General features: G+C 50.8%; 1 protein-coding gene across 1 annotated transcript; it reads left to right on the top strand.

The window, feature by feature from the left end:
* Positions 1-4,211: 4,211 nt before the first annotated feature.
* LOC136322648 (hepatocyte nuclear factor 1-beta-like) lies at positions 4,212-15,455 on the top strand (the record flags this gene model as incomplete). The annotated part of the gene is made up of 3 exons (XM_066254554.1): positions 4,212-4,672; positions 9,571-9,770; positions 14,417-15,455. Coding segments are annotated over 3 exons (915 nt in total), but the record flags the coding sequence as incomplete, so codon positions are not given.
* Positions 15,456-22,224: the final 6,769 nt, after the last annotated feature.

Below are 22,224 nucleotides of genomic sequence, written 5' to 3'. Positions count from 1 at the left end.
TTTAGGAATTTCAAATCATAGAAAAGTTAGCAAACTTAAGTCATCCAGAACAACTGGTCTTTTTTCTTTTTTTAAAAAAATATTTTTATTGATTTTAGTGAAAGGGGGAGGGGGGAGAGAGAAAGAAACATGGATTTGTTCCTGTATTGCTCTGACCAGGAATCGAACCAGCAACCTCTGTGCTTCGGGACAATGCTCTAACCCAGGGGTCTCAAACTCAACTCAGCATGTGGGCCGCAGAGCAAGATCACAGCCGTTCCTCGGGCCGGCCGCACTAGGTCTACAAAAGGCAACTGTTATGCAACACTTTTCTCACTGCAGTTGAAAACAGTCTTCGGGCCGCATGGGCCCGCGGGCCGCGAGTTTGAGACCCCTGCTCTAACCAATGCAGCCATTCAGCCAGGGCATCAACTGGCCTTTTTCCAAAAGCAGGATTGGAGTTCCAGAAGGAGTGTTCACAAAAACCTTTGGGAAGGTGAAGCGTCATTCACAAAGGAATGTGATATCTAGAGCTAGAACTTTTTAGGCTACTATCCCTGTAGTCTAGATTGTTCTCCAGGCTGTGACACTGCTCTCTAACAATAAGGCCCCCAACCTCCTTTAGACCAGGATAGGGCAGTATTTATGTTTTAGAGATTATTTCATGTTGCAGCCTTCTAGACTGTCCAGAGTAAGTGGGAAAGTCTTGGCTAGTGGAGCAGCGGAGGAGAGCCAAGACCAGCCTCTCCCTGAGGTAAGCAAAGCAGGGTGACCATGGAAAGCAGGAGGAAGACCATGAGCACAAGAGCAAAAGAGGACTGTCACCTATGCTGCAAAATCACAGGAGAGGGAAGTCCCCCGAACTATGTTTGCCATTCTGTGAAATTTCCAAGGCAACGCTCAGAAAACCTTCAGAGTGATAAGCCAGCTGATTTAAATGATCTTACACCAGGGACTGCATCTCACATAGAAAATTTTGGGATTTGGACTGCAGATTCACTGAGTAGAAGAACCTAACACGGTCTCTTTAAATTCAAAGAGCCCAAAGAGATCGGCTGCCTCGCTTCCTCATGTGTTTTCATCATGTGCTTCTTTCTAAACATGTGAGTCTGTCATTCTCCAGGGACCTGCAGTTACTAACTCATTTCATCTTCACAAAACCACAAGAGTATTATTATTTCCTACATTAGGAAATCGAGGGTCAGAAAGATTATGTAATGTGCCCAAGTCGCCCAGCTGGTTAAGCCATCTGAGACCCAAATTTAGGACTGTTTGATCCAACATCTACCCTTTCTTCTCTGTGAATCCTCCACTTCTCCCTCAGAGACTCTCCCCTTTCAACTTCCCATCTCCCAAAGCAGTAAGAGCTGGAGACCTTCCTCTTTCATCCTAAAGCCCTCTTCAAAAGTCCTGAGCCCCAGTCTTAGCCTTCCCATTAACTTGCCCCAAGCCACCTCCTTAAAATGTCCTATGTCTTGTTTTCCATCTTTACAATGGGGCTGCTATGTCCATCACCACCAAATCCTATGTGAAGCACAAACAAAAGAGTATTTCCACTGACCTGTTGTTGCTTCCACTATTTGGGGGAACTTTAAGCAAAGAATTTTATGAGATAATTCATTTAGTTAGCATTTTTTGACTCACATCCTAAAGGACTGTTTGCTGGGATATTTACACCTTTCTTTTCAAATTTCTTTATGAAGAAGTAGGTATTAGATCTGTTCACAGATCTATAGTTGCAGTTACTTTGTGAGCGTTTGCATTACACTAAGGTAGATCTGGGCAGGGGGTGGGTACAGGAAGTTGCTGGATGTAAATAGATCACCTGAAAGACTATGTGGACACTCATAGGAAGTTTCCCTATACTTTGTGAAACTTTCTGTGCATATACACAGTTTGCCTGGGGCAGGGAGAAGAACAGGTTTGCTGCCACCTGAATTTTGAAAGAGAAGGAAGCTTGAGAGAAGCTTGAGACTAGGCACACAGCGGCTGGAACTACAAATCAAAGTTCTGTTGTTAAAAGGGAAGTGATTGCTGGTTTTTTAATGGGTTTTCCCAGCTAAACACAGAAACTGATCTTCATTACACTTCACTGCTTCTATCATGATAGCAAGTGAGAGACAGAGAAAGCGATTGTTCTCCAGGGACATTTACTCTCAACACTTCATTATCCTGGTTGAGGGGAGCTGGGTAGGCAGAGAATGTTCTCCCAGGAGACTGAATTGTGAAGAGCAAGGACCTGCCACATGTCACAACAAACTGGAAGACAATAAGGTAAAATGAAGGAACTTCATTTTCATGAAGTTATTACTCCTTTCTCAGGGAGAGACTGAGATAGTACAAACCTCCCCAAGGGTTCCATGCACCCCCCCACCCCGCTTTAGCTCCCAGCGCCCAGCTCCCAGCGCCCAGCTCCCAGCACATGTGGCCCAGGCACCTGTAGCAGATGCTGTATTTAAGAGGCAGCCTAGCTCCTTTGCAGCCTGACTTGGATCAGTCACACCTGGAGGATCAGCCCTCGTACACCTAGGTTTAACCCCGAATCAAGCAGATTGAGAGCTTTTGACTGTTCCTTCCCCACGCTGAAATTCCTCTCTTTCTGAAAATAACCCCATCTTCCTAATTATGTTAAAGGTAAGAACTGTAGGAGAATTTGCTTAGAAGTACCTTTGCGAATTCCTTACGGATTCCGAACTTTTTGTCCCTAACCTCCCAGCCCCTCCAACCCCAGTGTTGGATCTGCCTGATTTCCAGAACCTAAAGCCTCCAGAGCAGCTGGGTTTTACTACTGGGAACTGGCTTCCTGCCTCCCCAGACTGCAACGTGTGAACGGTATTATTAGATTAAGGGGTTTCACAGGTGGTCTCATTCAATGCATACAAGCTACCCCCTCCCCCACCCCGCACTGTAGGTATCAGTATTTTACAGATAAATCTGAGGGGAAAGGGGTGTCCTCTGCCTCAGGAGCTATGGGTCTGTGACCAGCGGATGCTACAAAGCCCTTCCCCTCTTTCCTCTGCAGGTCAGGACCCGGTGCCCCTCCGGCCTCCTTCTTGCTCCTTTGAGCCCCAGGAAGATGTAGGTAAAACTCTGTAGTGCAGAAAGGTTCCTGGCCTCCTTCCTGGCCCAGGCTGGGGTGGAAAACACCTTCCCTCAGCGGCTTCCTGGACGCCTTCTACTGCTGCCCTGACCTCGCATCTGCAGAGTGAGGTCCCAGACTCCAGGAAACGCCTGTTCTGAAGCTGCTGCGAATAAACCAGAAATCAGTGGGTCAGGGTAAGGCACACGGCCTCACTGTCCATCCAGCTGCATGCAGGCTAGGCCTCGCTTTCGCTGTTGGAAAGGAGGCCCCGCAATATTTGTTTTGCCCCGAAAGCGGAGGAGGTTTGGTATTCTGGGTTTAACCTGGAGAGCAGGGCCCAGGAGTCCAGCCCCCCGCGGCTTTGCCAGGCTAGGTGCTGGGGTAACCCAGGGGCTGGGGGAGCTCAACTTGGGCTGCTCTCCCTAGCCATAAATCAGTCTGCGCCTCCCTCTCGCTTGCCTATGCTCAGAGGCAACGTTTCTGTAAATCCAAACGGCCAGACCCGACTGGCGATGGCCTGGGTCTCCAGAGGGGTAACCCAGATAGAAATCTCTGCAATCTGCGCTAACGCCACCTATCAAAACCTCCTCCTCCCAGGTCGGGGCGTCCATTCCCAAGCGGTATCTCCGCAAGGCTGGCTCTCCGGGCCCACCACTTGAGTAGGTTGGGACGCCTAGGAGGGCCTCTACTCTCTCCTAGTCCTCCTTGTTTCAAGAACACCCCAACTTCCTCCAATTCTCACCTGCACTCCTGAAGCACAATTTCTTCTCCCCAGACGAAAGTCGGGACCGCAGCCGGTGGAAAAGCCCCGAAGCCTTCAACACTAGGCTGCAAGCTACTTGCTTAATCAGTCCAAAGTTCAGCTAAAGTTTGGCTGATAAACAGAACCAGTACAAGAAGGTCTTCAGTCCCCCAGCGTGAGTACAATGGACCCTGGCAAGCTCCGCTCGCAGCCAGGTCTCCAGTTCTCCACGTCTGCCCCTCAAGCTCTCCCTCTCTCGGTTTTCCCCCTCCCCACGGTCATTTGCATCTTGCCAAAAGTGGGGCCCACCCCACTGATTTGTATATCTTATATGGCCTAATGGTGGCGATCATGGCCAGTTAGAAGTTTTCTGACTTCTCCAGGAGACTCGGGGACCCCGGGGAGTAACAGGTGTCTGGAGGCTGCACGGTGGGGAGCTTCCTGGACTTGGGGTCCGCTTGTGAAACTCCCCACCACCCTCGTCTCTCGTACCCACACACTCCCTTCTTTTCCTGTCCTTGGAAAACGGTGTCCAAGCTCACGTCTCTCCAGCAAGAACTCCTAAGCGCCCTGCTGAGCTCCGGAGTCACCAAGGAGGTGCTGGTCCAGGCCTTGGAGGAGTTGCTGCCACCCCCGAGTTTCGGGGTGAAGCTGGAGACGCTGCCCTTGTCCCCCGGGAGCGGAGCCGAACCTGACACCAAGCCGGTGTTCCATACTCTCACAAACGGCCACTCCAAGGGCCGCCTGTCCGGAGACGAGGGCTCCGAGGACGGGGACGACTATGATACCCCTCCCATCCTCAAGGAGCTGCAAGCGCTCAACACGGAGGAGGCGGTTGAGCAGCGGGCGGAGGTGGACCGGATGCTCAGGTAAGTGCCGAACGAGGTGGGGAGTATGCGCCCGACCCCTCGGCCTCGTGCCGAGAGACACTGCTCCCCGACCACTCTCGCCACGCCTGTTTCCCACCACAGAAGTCCCCCTGGGGGCGCTCCGCTTCTTTCCCCAACACCTGGACCCCTCCCAAATCTTCACCTGGACTGCCTGGAGCCCTGAGGCTTTATCTCTCTCTTCCCCGGCTAGTGTTCAGGGCTCAAGGGGCCCTGCCTGCATGGCTGGAGCTCGGCCTAGAAGAGCCCGAGCTGCGGAGCCCTTTGCCTGGAGGTTTGCCTACGCGACTGAATGTGCGAGTGGGTGCAGTGAAACAGCGGCCGTTTCCCAGGAGCAGAGGGTCGGGTCGCACAAGTCCCAGGCCACGCATTTCTCCCAAACGTCTCCTCTCCGGTCCAGAAAAACTCAGCCCTGTCTACGGCACAGCGTCCTGCTGTTCTTTGCAGAGGGGCAGGCGACACCGAGGGCTGAGATCTGGGGGCGAGTTCTCAGGTGGGCATTCCCATCTGCAGCACCCATGCAAGCCCCCAGAATTATTCGGAATCTCCTAAACCGGTTTAGATTTGCAAAGGAAAAGGTTTGGATGTTGCAGGGTCAGGGTGGACCCGCACGTAACAAAAGAAACCACATAGCTAAGCAAGCGAGGGGCAAATGCGGCTCAAACCCCAGTTTGCAGCGGATCTGGTCGAAACCTGAGAAAGGAGGGCGTTTCCGGATCTCGCCGCTGACACCTTGGAGTCCCCGGGGAATTCGGGCGGCTGGCCGGCAGTCTAGCTCCGCGTTCGGGATCGTGTTTAGCTGGGCCTCCTACACGGGCGCAGTGCTTTGACAGCTCTTACTAATACTGACGGAGCCGAGCGGTTACCTTAGACAGCACACCGCAGCTGGCCACTTCGCTTTAGGACCGAGCCCCGCGCGTGGTATCGGACACTTCAGCGCCGCGGTTTCAAGGCAGGGATAGGACCCAAGTCGCATCCTGGACTCGGGCAGCCCCTGTTGCCTGCCCGTAGCGTCAGTTTGGGATGGGATATGACCTTGCATTTGAATTTGCTATCTGGGGACCCTGCAGTTTACTCTCTAGCAAAGACAATCAGGGGGACTTCCAGACATTTTTCCCCTAAAAGTTCTTTGCTACGATTCGTGGGTTTGAGGGTCTTTCCTCGTGGTTCCTGTACTTGGTGGAGGTTTCTCCCCCGCCAGGGTTCGGGTTCAGGAAAGGGAGAGGAGTCGGAAGGAGCGGCTGGGGCGCCAGAGCGGTGGGGAGTTTGACCTGGGCCTGGCGATCTAACTGAGCTCCCACCACCTGCCACCGAGGCCTGCGGGGCCTCCGCCTGGCCGCTGGCGCCCGCGCCTGCTTTCTAGCCGGGCTCTGGGGGTATCCCCCGGGGGCACCCCTCCGCACCCAGCCCCATGCCGGGCTGAACACAGCACAGAAGTAACATAAACTGCAGCACGTGGAGTTAGAGTGTTATTAATTTATTTCTATAAATCATCAACAGAAAGATACACAAAGTCGTGATTAGGCTGAAAAGAGGCGGGTTATTCATTGGTGAAGTTGTAAACGCGGCTTAGAGGGGGAAGGAAATCAAACCGCGAACGCGGGGCTACTAGCCGCTCCCAGCGCACAAGCACCGCTCTCCGGAGCGCTCCGGCCAAGGCCCGGCGCGCCACCAGCGCAGCGGACACCTGCAGGCCAGGCGGGTGGACAGCCTCGTCCAGGTCCCGGACCTCAGGCCTCTGCCCTCCGCAAAGCCCAACCTCCAGCCCAGCGGGGAGCGAGGTGAGGGGGCCCAAGACCCTCCTCCGGGTGCTAACACGGGACAGACCTCAAGGTTTTTCGCTCCTTCCCAAGCTGGTGCTGCCTTCCTTCCCCCACCTTCGGGAGTGGTCTGACTTTATTAAAGTGATTTTTCAAGAAATTGTTAACGGTTCCCAGTCGGGTTGCACAGTCGGCTTCTAAGCGCCAGACGCAAGCACTCCCCTTTTTGCACACACACTTCTCCTAAGGCAAAGGGAAAAGAACAGGAAAGGTCGCCTTTTGGAGCACTTGAACGCACCGTGTATCTTCTAGAAAAGAAATGCGAGAAACGAAGGTTGGGGACTGTGTGCTGCCGGGTGCCGGGCTCCGGGTCGAGCCGGCCTCACTCGCGGGCCTCCAGGCCGGCGCGCCGGTGCCGTTGGGAAAATTAGCTACTTGCTAAGAAGCCGGGATTGAGGCTGTGCGGGGGTTCAGGGCGTTTCTGCTCGTGGGCCCGGAAGGTATTGTTTGAAAAAGAAGGCCGGCTGTGCCCGCGCCCAGGTTGGGCGTTTGAGACCTGCGCTCGGAACACAATGGCCCCGCGCACTTCTCCGGATCCGTATATTTATACGGCTTGGGAGCCCTGAACAAGAGGTGTATTTTCCATTTTTAGAAAGTAAATTTTGGGATCTTCCCGATGAATATACGTAAATTCTGGGGTCAGAGAGCAATAAAGGTGTAACTACGCCATCTTACCTACAACTCTAGTCCTTTAATGCGGCTTGAAAGTTTGCTATATAGTTAATGGGGTTTTTCTGGGCTCTTTTTTTTTTTAACTTTCCCAATTGTTGAGCTAATTCACTCTTTCCACAGAACCCTTAGCTCTTAGAACATGACACTATTTTGCTAGGTTTCTTAGACCCACAAAATGAACACAGGTAAAGAAATTTAAGCAAAACAAAAATAGCCAAAGAATCTTTTAAAGCAATATTAACTTAAAAATGCAAATACTTTTTCTAACTTTAGACGTTATTGTTTCTATTCGTTTAAAGCTTTTTTCTATCCTAAAAATATCTCTGGAAATATTCGCCAGAAATATGCTTATAAATGATCTTTGATGTTTACACGGCTATGTCCAAAATGTTACATTATTTTTCTCTTGCTGGAGGTGAAGTCTCCATGTTTGAAACTGTACCCGTTTTCTCTCTTTTTTGTTCTTGTTACTTCATTATATTGTAATATTTGGAACTACCTTTTTAAATTCTTGAGAAATTCCTTAACTTGGATTTAATTATTCTTAGAAGTTGCATTTCTCAGAAACATCTGTTCTCATGAATATCAAAAAACTGGTAAAATAATCAGTTACTCAAATGCTTACAAAATATGTTTACTAGATTTTCAATTCACTAAACAAAATTTATTTTATTTAACATATTATAGGCACCATTTAGAAATAAATTGATTTAATCTGCAACACTACATCTGTTTTGACCTCTACACCATTTTTTTTATCATTTCATCTGAAACTAATCTTTCCTTTCGTTTTTTGCGTTTAACATCAATACACACTAAAGGGTGTGTTTTTTTTAAGTTAAATATGCAACTGCATCAAACAAATGATATATGTGAATGTATTGCTTTAACTTTTTTTATACTGTGCATTATCTAATTTTTTGTTTTATTTTATTGAGAGAGACAGAAGGGAGAGAGTTGTGAAGAATGAACTCGTAGTTGCATCACTTTAGTTGTTCATTGATTTAATTTTTAAATGATAGCTCTCAGTTTTAAGTCACCTATTCAACAAGCAAGAAAAGATACTGGCAAAGTTGAAAACATTTTAAATAAATAAAATTTAAAGATGTCGACGTACATTGTTCTAAAGGAGCTTTTTGCACATCTGTGTTTATGAGAAATAAAATATATAAACAAGTTTGTACTCAAACTTGAAATTTAGAAGAAAACTTGTTTTCCAGATACTCTTACTGTAAGGTATTTTTCCCTGCAGGGAAGGAAGAGGGCCAGAGCCGCAAAGTGTGGAATAAGTAAAAGGCTTTATTGAGTACAGAGCGCATCCCGCCCGGCAAGGTTCCCTGGCCCCAGGAAAGAAAGATGGAGGCCAGAGAAGTTGCATGGATTAAACCCCGTGGGAGATATTTAAAGGGTTCCTCTAGGGAAGTGGAGCTACTATGACGTGGTGAAATTTCACTGGCTGGCAGGCCATCGCTTCTTTCCAAATGGTTCCTGGGAAGCTTACTTTTGCGTGCTTGATTGTGGGCGGTCCCAGCCAAAGTGGGCGGGTCTGAGTTCCCCACATGACCATCCCCCATTATCCACCGACCTTACACTTACCCTATGGGGCAGAAATGTAGGAATACAAGAAAACAAGGCATTGAGGGTCATTCATATCTTAATCAGAAGTTGAAATTATTTGTCTCCATTAGGTTTTATTTGGGAGGTGTAGCTGTGGTGAAGTTTTTTTGCTTGTTTTTAATTTTACTTGCTGACACAATGGAATGATTTTTCATTCCCAGGGAACAACATTATTATACTTATTAAAACTTTTCTAAAGTTCTGAAAACCATTTAACATTTGGCTAAGAAGTCCTCCTTGCATCTCAGCAGGTAGACATATATGTTTTACTCCTATTTTATAAAACAAGCAAGTGGGATAGAAAGAAAATAATGTAAGAGAGGTCTAGGAAAATTTAAAAACTTATGCTGCTACCTATCCTGTAGTACCTGCCAGCCCAGCTCCAAACTAATGGCATCCCCACTTTCGAATGGTCCTCCTGCCTTAAAATCTCTCACGTTCCAGGAAAATAAAATAAAATAGGATCTTTTCTTTCTGCTTAACAAGAGAGAATACTGGCAGTGCTTTTCCATTTTTGAAGACAGGAAGTCAGCTTCATCTTTCTCCTCCTAATCTCAGAAGAAAGGATTGGAGTGTACTCTATAGGAGCTTTCATAGAGTCCTATATAAGTTCTGTTTTGGCTTCACACCTCTCCCAGGGGTGTAGCTTGGACAGGTGGAGACAGGTGAAGATCAGAGCTTTGCAGAGAGTTTAGGTAAAACCTGTAGAAAGAGAATATTTCTCCCCAGACAGCTTCCATCAGCATTCTAACCATCTATTTATCTGCCTAGTGAGGACCCTTGGAGGGCTGCCAAAATGATCAAGGGCTACATGCAGCAACACAACATCCCCCAGAGAGAGGTGGTCGATGTCACCGGGCTGAACCAGTCACACCTCTCACAGCATCTCAACAAGGGCACTCCTATGAAGACCCAGAAGCGGGCTGCCCTGTACACCTGGTACGTCCGAAAGCAACGGGAGATCCTCCAGCGTAAGTGTTTTTAAACCTTCCTCGGTCTCAACCTGGAGTGACCTTTGCCCTAACTCTGACCCCTGTGGGATACGTCAGTTTTCCCTTCATCAGGAAAGCACTTAGTAAATATAAGGAAGCTGCCAGGTGAATTTGGTTTTCATAATACCTTATGAAGGATTAGCTTATATCATTATCTTCTTCCACAGTCCCTTACGACCCATCCAGGTGTTTTGACAAGTACTCCAGTATGCAATTTACCTTGAATTTTTTGGTCTCTGCTTCCAATGTCTTCCTCTTTGAAACCAAGTGGACTGTCATTTTCAAAGTAAGCAAAGCAGCTCCCCTTGGCACATGCCCACAAATTCGAGTTCCCAAGGAAGACATTTCATAGCAATCAATAATAGTGATCACTATTACTGTTATTTTCCTCCCCTCTGGAAAAATATTATTTAAAAAATAGAGAATATTTGTAGAGAAACATATATTCAGAACCTGATCCTGTTGTGTGTGTGTGTGTGTGTCTGTGTGTGTCTGTGTGTGTGCGCGCATGCGCCCAGGTGTGCGTATTGAGGGGAGCCGGTTGGTGACTGAGTTCTGAGCAATTGAAGGTGCTTACTCACATTTACCAAAATCGGTAGAGTTTAGGGAACCTCAGCTGGTGAGGTTCTGTCCTTCCTGTAAAGTCCATTATCAGGAGCCAAGCCCCATGTGACATCTTTAATTTGAGCTGCCTCTCTGTGTTCAGTGGGAGCTCCCTCGGGAAGGGGAGAGAGACAGGAAAGGCCAACTGGAAGCTTTTAAAAAAGCAAGAAGCCCCAGAAAATTTTTCAAGATACTTGAAAAGGGCCTTTTTACAAACAGGTATGGTAGTCGCTACAAGAAATTTTTTAAATTGTTATTATCGTTCAAAAGTCAAATGAGACCTAAAGCTTAAGAAACATTTTTTTAAAGTTCTGTAAATATATAGGCTCCTATTAGGTGCCAAGCATGGAGCTGGGCTGTGAGACACACAGGTCCTTTTCTCCAGAGACTTAACAGCCTAATGAAAGGATAAAAGGTTTGAATAAATAATTACAACTGCCTTCTAAAAGCTGTTATAAAAGTATGTACAAGGCTCATCGGGAGTTGCGAAAACTGCCTAGAAACATCATGGAGGGCTTCATGGAAAAGGTGACATTTGAACCAAAGTCTGACGTATGACTATAACACACATTCATGGGAAAAAAATTAGAAAGTGAGATAAATAAAAGAGGGGTGGGAGGAAAAAGAAAGAAGGGGGAGAATAAAAAAAAAATTCTATTACAAATTTTCTTGAAAAACTAAAAATACTAAATGATAATATTCATGGGCTCTTCTACCTACATAGAATCCCTTATTCAAGCTGTCTTCCAAGCCTGTAGAGGCTACTGAACTCAGCTTCTCCAATTTAATTTTTATCAGCAGTGAATGTTTTCATTCCCTTCTTGTTCCCCTACTCCAAACTAATCTGGAAAGAAGTGAAGGGAGTTGGTGGTGGCCAGAGGATATGAGGGAGTCTAGTTCTTCAAAAATGGAAAGAGGCCAAGGTCCAGGCCCTGAGGTGAGTAGAGCCTGGTTGTTTTTGAGCGCCTACAAGCAAGTGCGCCTGGCCGATACTGGTGTGCTCTGGGCTTGGAATCCCATGCAGGTCGCTGCCTCCTCCAGGGCTGCTGACAGGCAGTCCCACATTAGGCGCAGCTGTGAATGTGTTTCACATCCACCACAGACAAAAACTCAGGATTCAGTTTTGTTACCTCCACCTCGGTCATATTTGAAGGTTTTATAGGTGTATTTGTTTGTGTTGTGTTTTTAGTGAGAAGTGATACAAAGGCTGCTGGTTAGGAACTTTGGGTTCTACAGGCTGAGTTTTACATCCTGGCTTCTGGGCAAGTCATTTGGCTAGCCTGAAGCTCAGTCTCTTCATCTGTAAAATGGAGATAGCAACACCCGACACCCACCCCTCAGTCCTGGGATATTGAGACACTGGTCACCCGAATAAGGGTGACTCAGTTAGGGTTTCCCAAAATATGTTCCATGGAACTGTAATTTTAAGTCATTCATAAATAATCTTGAGAAACATCATATACATACTTCTTAGGGAGTCATGACATACATTAATATATTAAAGGCCCTGACAAGTCCTTTCAGTCAGGAAACCCACTTAGCTTTGTTGAACTGGTTGTTAACTGTGGAATCTTTTTTTTTTCCCTAAGAACTACCCCTGTGAACTATTATTCCAGGGAAGATATTCTGGAGAGTGCTGGTCTAAAATAAGATGCCAATGAAATGGGAATCCTGTGTTTGACCTACATATAGACCAGGGAAACAGTTGTCCCTTAGCCACAGACTGGCTCTGGCCCCAACCAATTGTATCTGAAGCTGGAAACGGGGAGAGACAGTCAGACAGACTCCCGCATGCGCCTGACCGGGATCCACCCGGCATGCCCACCAGGGGCGACGCTCTGCCCACCAGGGGGCAATGCTCTGCCCTTCTGGGGCGTCGCTCTGCCGTGACCAGAGCCACTCTAGCGCCTGGGGCAGAGGCCAAGGAGCCATCCCCAGCGCCCGGGCCATCTTTGCTCCAATGGAGCCTTGGCTGCGGGAGGGGAAGAGAGAGACAGAGAGGAAGGGGGGGGGGTGGAGAAGCAAATGGGCGCTCCTCCTATGTGCCCTGGCCGGGAATCGAACCCGGGTCCCCCGCACGCCAGGCCGACGCTCTACCGCTGAGCCAACCAGCCAGGGCCAACTTACACATTCTTGCTCTTTGCCTGTCCAGGGGAAAGTGTAAATGAGGAGTTTAGAGTAGTTTGGCAGCACTGTAATTAGGTCTGCATTGTTAAAAAGTTCCTGTTGTGCCTCTTATTATTAAGTCACTTATATGGTTGAGGGTCCTGTCTCCCCTTTCAGACCAGGAGCCCCAAGGGCAAAGCATTCATCTCCCGCTTCAGTCTGGAGGACTCCACCATCAAACTAGGGTGTTCTCCCAGGGCAGAAACTATATTTTTCCCATTACACTGACAAGTCCCTGAGAGTTAAGCTAGGTGCTCCCCCATCATATTTGGGGGCCTTAGGGACAGACCCATGTCTCCCCATTCAACTAGCAGCTCCCCCGTCAAACTAGGTGAGAGGGGCTTGAGTCCTCCACCAGACTGGGAGGTTCCTGAGAACACAGACCTCTCCCCTATCAGACTGTGAGCGTTCCACGTTGTGGCTCTGTCTCCCCCATCAGACTGGTAGGGTCAGTGCTGTGAGCATCCCCAAGTTCAGTGGCTGAAGCTCAGACTCTATCCCCACGTGACCACCACCCGCATGAACACACACGCATGTGCTTTGCTGTCTAAAGAAAGTAGGCATCGGGCCCACAAGAAAGCAGGCGTCAGAGGCTGTTACCCTCACGAAACGGTAAGGCAGCTCCTGGGCTTCTATGTGTGTGTCCTCGACTTTCACAGAGTGGCACAAACATTTTGGTGGCCTGAGGGCGGGTTCCCCTCTGACAACGCAAGAGGGCTATGTCCAGGGGACTGACACAGTCCTGGCCCCAGGGAGGGAGAGCAGGGGTCTCCGCCTGAGCCCAGGGTTTGGAAACAGGCCAGCAAAGCTCAGGCCAGAACACAATCCCAACCACACTTTGAGCCCTAGTCCCTTCTAGAACTGCAGACCCTCCCACCCTGCCCTCGTCCCCCTCCCAGGCCATGGACACTGCAAGTTACTGCATCCTCTCAGCCTCCATATTTTGAGGCTTCACTGGAGTCCTGCTTGTAGGAGTAGCAGCAGGATGAGAAGTCGTAGCAATAGTGATAGCTGATGCCTAAGGCCAGCTGGGTGCTCACAGCCGCCCCACAGGGAAGGCGTTGTTGACCCATTCATTCAGCAGAGAACATGACAGCACAGATGGTCACTTGTCTAAGGCCACACAGTAAACACATGATATTGCCAAGATTCAAACCCAAATCTGCGTTCTTCCAAAGCCCACCTTGGCTACACCACACTTCACTGCCTCCAGGAAGCCTGCCTCCGTTGAATCTCCTTGGTACGGATGTCCTGAGCAAAGGGAAGGTGAGGACAGAGACAACAGGGCAGAGGAGGGGCTGGGAATGCCCCAGGGGGTGAGTGTCCTGGGTGGAGTGGGGAAGGGCAGCAGGGAGGGGACAGTAGGCTGGTTCACCCATGGGTGGCATCAGCCTGAGTTCCCAGTCAACAGGTGTGCAGAATCCCAGCTGGGAGCCAGGCTGGCTCATGGCTGCCTCCTGACAGGAGACTTGTCTCAAGTCCGCACCCGCTCATCAGAGGGGAAGAAAGCCTGGTTTTCCCTCTCAGACAAGGGCGAGGGGACAAAAGCATGTGGACTAATAAACTCTGGGCACTCTGAGCTGTGGTATCCACCCCCGTCACTCCCTCCACCCCAATCACAGGGGCCCCAAGAACCACACAGCCCCCCTCGGCCGCAGAGCCTCAGTCAGGCCCCTGCTGCTCCCATGCCCTCGCCTAGCCCCAGACCAAGCAGTTCTTCACCTCCTGGTAGCATGAGCTCACTCCCATCAGACTATTCCCACCACTCTGCCCAAACCCTCCTTCAAGGTCACTAATGGCCTCCATGTGGCTCGATTCAAGGTCAGTTCTCAGGCCTCATCTTACTGTCCCCACAGCATTTGACACAGAAGATGGCTCCCTTCTGCTCCAGTGTTCTCCATGTGGCTTCTGGGACAGCACATGCTCTTGGTTCTCCACCCTCATCCCAGGTCACACACTTCCTGTTCATCTCCAGGCCTCCTACCTCCGGCTTCCCCTGTGCTCAGGCCACACCTCCTCCATCCCTCCCACTCCCTCTCACTGTCCTCCCTGCCCACCCACCCATATGTTCAGTGGTATGCTCCAAATCCAATTCCTGGTCCTCCCCTAGAACACCCGCCTTCCTGCCCCAATATATGGAAGTGCTTCCTTATCATTGCTTGGGTCAAACTTTGGGTCACCCTGGGGCCCCCCCTTTCCCTTCCAGCACATCCATTGGCAAACCCCATGGGCTCTATGATCAGAATCCACCTGGAACCTGAGCACTTCCATCACCTCTGTCACGCCCACCTCGGTCCCAGCCACCAGCCTCTTGAGCTGGGATTACAGCAACAGCTCCCACAGTCGGTTGTCTCCAGCTCTACACTGTGGCCCCTGCTCCCTAAGGATTATCCTCAACTTCATAGCCAAAGTGATTGTTTGAAACCCAAAGACAGGTGCTGAAAACCCTCCAATGACTCCCCATGTCACTGAGGGAAAGGCAAAGTCCCTCCAAGATCTGACCCGGTGACTTACAACCATCTGCCAAGGGGCCCCTCACTCCCTCCGCTCCTCCCGCGCTCCTGCTTCAGCACTTTGCACTCACTGTTCCCCCTGCCTGGAATAATGTTCCACACCCGGTGTCTGCTCCTCCTCCTGGTCTTTGCTCAAATGTCACCTTCTCAGGAAGCCTCCCGGACACTGTTTGCCAGAACTATTTACCACCCCCACCACTGCGCCATTGTCTCCAGAGCAACAACACCTTCCAACACATTTTATTTCTTTCTGTTTCCTCTGCCCCTGTGGGTACCATGGGGCGGCAGGCTGTGTACAGTATTCGTCTTGTTCACGGTCTCCCCAGTGCCTACCTGGATCCAGGTCCTGGCACATAGTAGGCTTTCAATAAATACTGAATGAATGGGCCCTGGCTGGTTAGCTTTGTAGTAGAGCGTCGGCCTGGCGTGCAGGAGTCCCGGGTTCGATTTCCGGCCAGGGCACACAGAAGAAGCGCCCATCTGCTTCTCTACCCCTCCCCTTCTCCTTCCTCTCTGTCTCTCTCTTCCCCTCCCGCAGCCAAGGCTCCATTGGAGCAAAGTTTGCCCGGGCGCTGAGGATGGCTCTGTGGCCTCTCCCTCAGGTGCTAGAATGGCCCTGGTTGCAACAGGTTAACAGGTTGCCCGCTGGTGGGCATGCCTGGTGGATCCCGGTCGGGCACATGGGGGAGTCTGTCTGACTGCCTCCCTGTTTCCAGCTTTGGAAAAATACAAAAAAAAAAAATACTGAATGAACAATGCTCTGTTCCCGTGGCGGGGACTGTTTCTTATCCCTTCTCTGAGACACAGAGAGATGATGACGCCTGCCTGACGTCACACAGCTATCATAGTACGTGGAGAGAGCATAGTTGGAACTTGGGTGTGTTTGTGTCCAAAGTTTTGCTCTGGGAGGTGGAGTCGCCCAGTGGCTAAGAGTCTGGCTCTGGTGGCTGACAGACCTCAGGCTTGGCCCTGACGCTAACTCGGGAATTTGCTTCCCTGGGCCTCAGATCCTTCACCTGCGAAAGGAGGCGAGGAGAGTGAGTGGTTGGAATGAGCTCACACGCCCAAAGCGCCATGGGTCTCATTATTGCGATCAATGTCTAAAGCGGGGGCCTCCTCTCAACCCACGTCCTGGAACCGTGTCTGATGCCCTCTGTCCTCCTTGGCTGCTGTCAGAGACTCGGAGATGAGTGTTGACTGATATAATTCCCCTATAGAAGCAAAGTTGTCATTTTCTCAGTGACGGATTTCATGGGCCCATTGATCTCCCAGGTCCCCCTTCCGCTGAGCAATCTACAGATCTGGGATCTAACAAACCCACAGAGCTTTTAGGTGCCAACTTCTATACAAAAGGGGGGACTTCTTAGCAAAAACAGTCTGTCTCAAATACTAGTTTGGAACAAGGCAGGCTGTGATGATATAAGGAATAATCACAGAGCTGCCATTGGAGGGCCGTTCCAGGCATGTTCTGTGGAATTGTTACAGCTTGTCCTCAGCAATTGTGCCAGGTGCCGTGGCCCCCATTTTAGAAATGAGAAAACCGAGGCTGGGAGCCATACAGCAGGTCTTCAGCGGAGCTGGACTTGACCGCAGGCTTGGCGGATCCTAGACTTCAGGCTTGCTTGTCATCCCAAGCAGCCTCAACTCACTAGTCATTATTCTGGGAAAAGTCTGGATGGGCATTTGATGACCGGTATGAAGGCAACTGCTGGGAGCCCCACCCAGGCAATTAACCTAAACAGTGCAGTTTGTCCCATGAGAGGTGGGCAGGACAATAGTGAGTCTCCCTTTGATACAAAGTGGGAAACTGAGGCCCAGAGAAAATGGATTCAGCTGGAATGGACTGTCAATGGTCAGTGTGATGGCCATGATTCCTCCATATACGGCTCCCCACCCCCTCCTGGGGACTCACAAATCCAACCACTACACACCCCGCTTTTGCACAGTCTGCCCACCCTGAGAGGCCCTCCCCCTTTCTCACCACCCCCTGCCCCCTCCCCCAAGCTCACACCTGTTGGCACCTATGCCTGCGCTGCCCTCTAGCCATGCACTTCCTGGGGGCAGCAGTGACCACTGCCTTGATCACCTCCACGGCCCCAGCAACGAACACAGTGCCTGAGTCTAGCAGAAGTTCGAGAGGTTTTCAAAGAGGTGAGTACATGACTCCTCCGGTGGGTACAATCCCACCAGGTGGTTAGGACCCAGCTGAACGTCCTCTCCATGGTGGCTCTTCTCGCATGTTCCCAGAGCGTCATCGAGCTTCGTGGCCGGGTCCAGGTGAGAGGTTTGCCTCCCATCTCCACTGAGTCTTGCTTCCTTCTCCCTGCGTCCTGGCTGCTGCTGTCAGCGAGTATGGAAGGAAGAACAGATGGATGGGTGGGTGGACAGACACGCAGACAGATGACAGAGGGGTGGATGGGTGGGAAGGTGGAAAAAATACTTCCCTTTTAGGTGGTGGGTTTGGGTTTTGTTTTATTCATTGTAGGCAGCTCTAGAAATATAAGGATGGAGACAGAGCCAGAAGAGGAAAGCCAGAGCCCCAGGCAGCCCTACCTGCCAACATCCCCCCACAGCCTGGGCTCCGCTCCCACCACCCAGAGCTCACCCCATTCCCCTCACACCCAGGGACCTCAGCTGCCTCCCTGCCTTACTCTGTTGCCCATAGCAACAGCTCCAGACCCCACCTTCCACAGTGAAGCTTCCTTCCCGCCCAGGTTGGCAGAGCTGAGGCCTCCTGCCTCCATACCACTTCGAAGCTGTGGGCCCAGACATTTTTTTTTTCAAAAAATATTCAGAAAAGAAGCTCCCAAGAGCCTCCTCTCAAGCAGAAGGGACCTTTCTGGGACAATGGGAACAGTCATCTCAGTGCTGTCCAATGCCATTGGCAGTCGCGTTGTGGGGCTCTCCAAGCCACACCAGAAATGTGGCTAACGGGACTGAGACACAGGAATTGTCATTTACTTTAATTAATTTTAAAAATTGAATAGCCATTTTGTGACCCATGGTGACCACATCGAACAGCACAGGTCTGGGGCCTGCTCTTGTGGCAGGGTCTTCCCGGTGCCTGCCCTTGGCCACTCCTGCTGACACAGTGTCACACCCGGCTCCAGAACAATCCCTGTCCAGTGACAGTAGCTCTGTCCCTGCTCCGACCACATCTCAAAAAGAACCCCTCAATTCAAGTACTGACATTATTCTCACCTTTTATTCCAGCATCTTCCAGAGCTCCAATATGTACAGACTTGATTTATACACAGATAATATACACCATATATATACGTATTTATATATATATATAAGGTCTACTGGAAAGTTCTGTCCGTTTTTGGAATAAAACAAAATACAAATTTTTCTTACCATCAATAAACTTTATTAAAAATATATTTCCACACCAATCCTATCTTCCGAATATGGTCCGAAATGGTTTGCTGAGCTGAATTAAGCCTTTCTGCGACCTCCGGTGTTGTCAGAAAAGGATCTTGCTCCAACATGGTCTTAACAACATCGTCATCGATCAAAGATGGTCACCCAGAACGTGGCTTATCAGAAAGGTTGAAATCACCTGTTTTGAATTTTTCAAACCATCTTCTGCATGTCCTATCAGAAACTGTACCTTCACCAAACACTTTCAATAAATTTCTACATGCTTCTGCAGCATTTCTTCCTTGTTGAAATTCGTATACAATGCAATGGCGTATATGAACTTTATCAGTAGCCATGGGTACTCTATTGCTTCACAGATAAGACTAACGTGAATCAACTTTGTTTTAATTTGCTACGTCAGTATGTATACATTAAGTGATAAAAATAGAGAGGCACACATGCGCCAAATAAACATGCTTACGTGTCAAAACTTGTGATAGAAACGGACAGAACTTTCCGGTAGACCTTAATGTATTCACACACCAGCCCACACGCTCTCATACACACGCACGCCCTCCCTGTAGGCCGCTTCTGAGCCCTGCTCAGCCCCTACTAGAGGCGCTGGGCTTGCCAGGCATTTGTGAGGTTTTGAGTTTTGTTTTTAAAAAGGCCATTTCTTCCAGAGGAGTCTTCCCTCTCCACAAACCCAAACCCCTTCCCCAAACACTCTAAATTTTATTTTTTTCAAAACAAGGAAGAGGTTTTCCTCTGCTCTGTCAATATAGCTACTAGAGACCCAGGCCCGTCTGCCTGGGGTGGTTCCTAGAGACTCGGGGCTGTCCACAGGGCCCTGGAAGGAGATTCTTCCTGCACTCCTGGGAGACCCTGGACAGCTGAAGGGCCATGGCCAGCGAGGGCCCGGCATGGCTGCAGCTGTGCACCCTGGGGGGCGAGGGCGGAAGGCTATAGCGTCAATGGCACCTGCCAGATGAGGAGGGTGCTGTCGGTATCCCCACACGAGGCCGGCCTCCCGCCCACGCCCGAGGCACTGCCAAAGTTCCAGTAGCCCTGCCCGCCAGAGATGATGGCCATGGAGTAGATCTCCTTGCGATGGGCATTGCGGGTGCCGGGCCGGCTGCGCACCCAGACGTCGAGGTCGTCGGCCATCTCATAGATGGAGCCGTCCTCCTTGCTGTGCTCCATGGTGGAGCCGTCGGCAGCCATGGGCTCCCGCACAGAGAGCAGCGGGCCAGGGAGGTGGGCCGTGGAGTGCAGGCGGTACTGCAGGAGAATGCCCTTCTTGCGTGTCAGCTCTCAGCCCACGTGACTGGAGGGTGTGGGTGCAGGCTCAGGAGCCTGCCTGTCTGGCTTGTCCTCCTCGGCCCTTGGGCCCTCGGCCTCTTCTGGCTCACTCTGCAGGATGTCGAGGGCCAAGATGCTGGTGGCCACTGCCCGTAAGGTCACAGGCCCACAGTGACTGTTGAGGGAGACCATGCCTTTCCCTGCAGGAATGGGGCAGAAAGAAGGGGCCCAAAGGTCCCAAACATTAAGCGAGGCACTCACACAGGTCTCTGGGAGAACTTTCTGCTTGTTGGTTTTTGCTGGGGTTTTGTGTTTGTTTCTTTTGGTAACTGTAATCTACATTGGAACCTTGCCAGGGGGCCATGGGTCTGGGGTAGGGCTCTCCCATGCTTCAGGTCTACTGTCTTTGGAGGGGTGGATGAAGCAGCACAGGAGTGACCCTATAAGCCACTTGGGGAGCCTCAGTGTGAAAGTGCCGCAGCTCCCTGCCCAAGCCACCCTCATGGCTGTGCCTTGCCCGAGCCATTGCCTCCACCTGGAGAGCCCTTCCCGCCCACCCAATTCTGTAACTCATTCTGGAAGCCCAGCACAAGCTCCGCCACACCACGTCCTTCCTTCGGGAATTCGCCCGCAGAGAGCTGATCGCTTGGGTCTCTGTGCCCACAGTCCTAGGCTTCCCACCATCTCAGACCTTACTTGTGATCTTAGGGATGCCTTCCAGCCAAGGCACAGGCAGTAGGACGATGACACCCTGGTTGGTGCCCACCCAGAGCAGACCCTGGCAGATCAGGAGGCTGGTGATGCAGAGCTGCTTCTGGCCTGCAGAGACGGAGAGGCCAGCATGCGCAGCACACCCTCCTTGGGGGACAGCAGTGGGTTCTGGGGGCCACCTCAAATTGAGGAAATGGTACAATCCAGACTTCTCCAGGGAAACAAAGGAGAAGCTGGGAGGGGTGTGGTTAAGAGCTGGGGCTCAGGAGGCTGACCTGGCTGGCGTCCAGCCCTGAGATCCCGAGCTGAGTGCCCCCTTCACCCAGCCTCTTTTTTCCTCCCGAGTTACGTGGGGCTGCTGCGAGGCTGCAATGAGGCAACGCCACAGAGAACCGTGCGGACCCACGTCAGCTCCCTGCACGCAGTGGCCGGGTTCTCAGGCATAATGGGTACGGCCAGGCCAGCCCGCATCGGGGTCACAACCAGCCACCTGGGGAGTGACACCAGGGAGGCCTGTGAAGGTGTGGGTTTGAGGGTGAAGAGGATGTTGGTGCAGGTGGGATGCATGGGGAGTGGGCCAAGGTGGATACGAGAAGCAGGGCAAACTGGTGAATGGTTTAGGTAGCAGCCCCTAAATTTCTAGCCCAGGCTTGACATTTTGCTCACGTGGGCCCTTCCTCCAGGGAGGATGTCAGCCCCCGTTAGTTCTTGTTGGCCATCCCCTGGGTGTGGCCTCTTCATTTTAGCCAAAGGCGATGGCAGGGAGGGTCCCACTGCTCTTCACAGGGAGGAAGAACAGTGTGGGCTGCATAGCACACAAGGCTCTGGGACCAGACGTTGGGTTTAAACCCCAGCTCTGCCACTTCCTGGCTATGTGACCTAGAGCCAGTCCCTAAACCTCTCTGGTCGTCATTTCCGCACCTGCAAGAGCGAACAGTGATGATATTTCATAGCCTTGTCCTGAGGATGGAATGAGTCAATGACTACATCACCGAGGCCAGTGCCAGATACGTGGTGTGCACGGGCAGGCGCTGTCTGCCGTTATCGCGACTGTTCCATTGCGAACGGTTCTGGTCAATGAGAATGGGTGTGAGGGGGAGACTGGGAGCAGACTCCTGCCTTTCCGGAGGGCTGCCTCGCTTCTGGCCTGAATCCTCCTGCCCTGCTGAGAGGGGCCTATTCTCCCCTCAAAGGAAATTCCAATTCATGCCACGCATCTCGGCAATAACAACGCCACAGCACAGGTGATATGATGCTGAGAGCAGTGGTCCTCAACCCGGGCATGCACCAGCACCCCAGGGGGGCTCACAAGCCAGGGGCCAACCCCAAGAGGTGAGGCTCCAAACCACATTTCTAGCAAGTTCCCAGGTGTCACCGACGCTGCTGGTCCAGGGACCGCACTTTGAGAAATACTGCTTTGCTGTGTGGACAGCACTCGCGTGCTTGCTCTAGTCTGACGGAAGCCTTGCAACCATTGAGAGGCAGTGGTCAGCAAACTGTGGCTCGTGAGCCACATGCAGCTCTTTGGCCCCTTCACTGTGGCTCTTCCACAAAATACCACGTGTGGGCGCTACTTCGATAAGGAATGTACCTACCTATATAGTTTAAGTTTAAAAATTTTGGCTCTCAAAAGACATTTCAATCGTTGTACTGTTGACATTTGGCTCTGTTGACTAATGAGTTTGCTGACTACTGGATGTTATGCCCATTTTTCAGATGAGGATATTAAGGTCTGAAGAGTTCTCCCAGCTGGTGAGTGCAGGTGGGAGCTGAGC

This window comes from Saccopteryx bilineata, chromosome 2 (assembly GCF_036850765.1).
Source record: "Saccopteryx bilineata isolate mSacBil1 chromosome 2, mSacBil1_pri_phased_curated, whole genome shotgun sequence".
Lineage (NCBI taxonomy): Eukaryota > Metazoa > Chordata > Mammalia > Chiroptera > Emballonuridae > Saccopteryx > Saccopteryx bilineata.
Note: the sequence above shows the minus strand (reverse complement) of the source record. Positions and strands in the feature narration are given on the sequence as shown.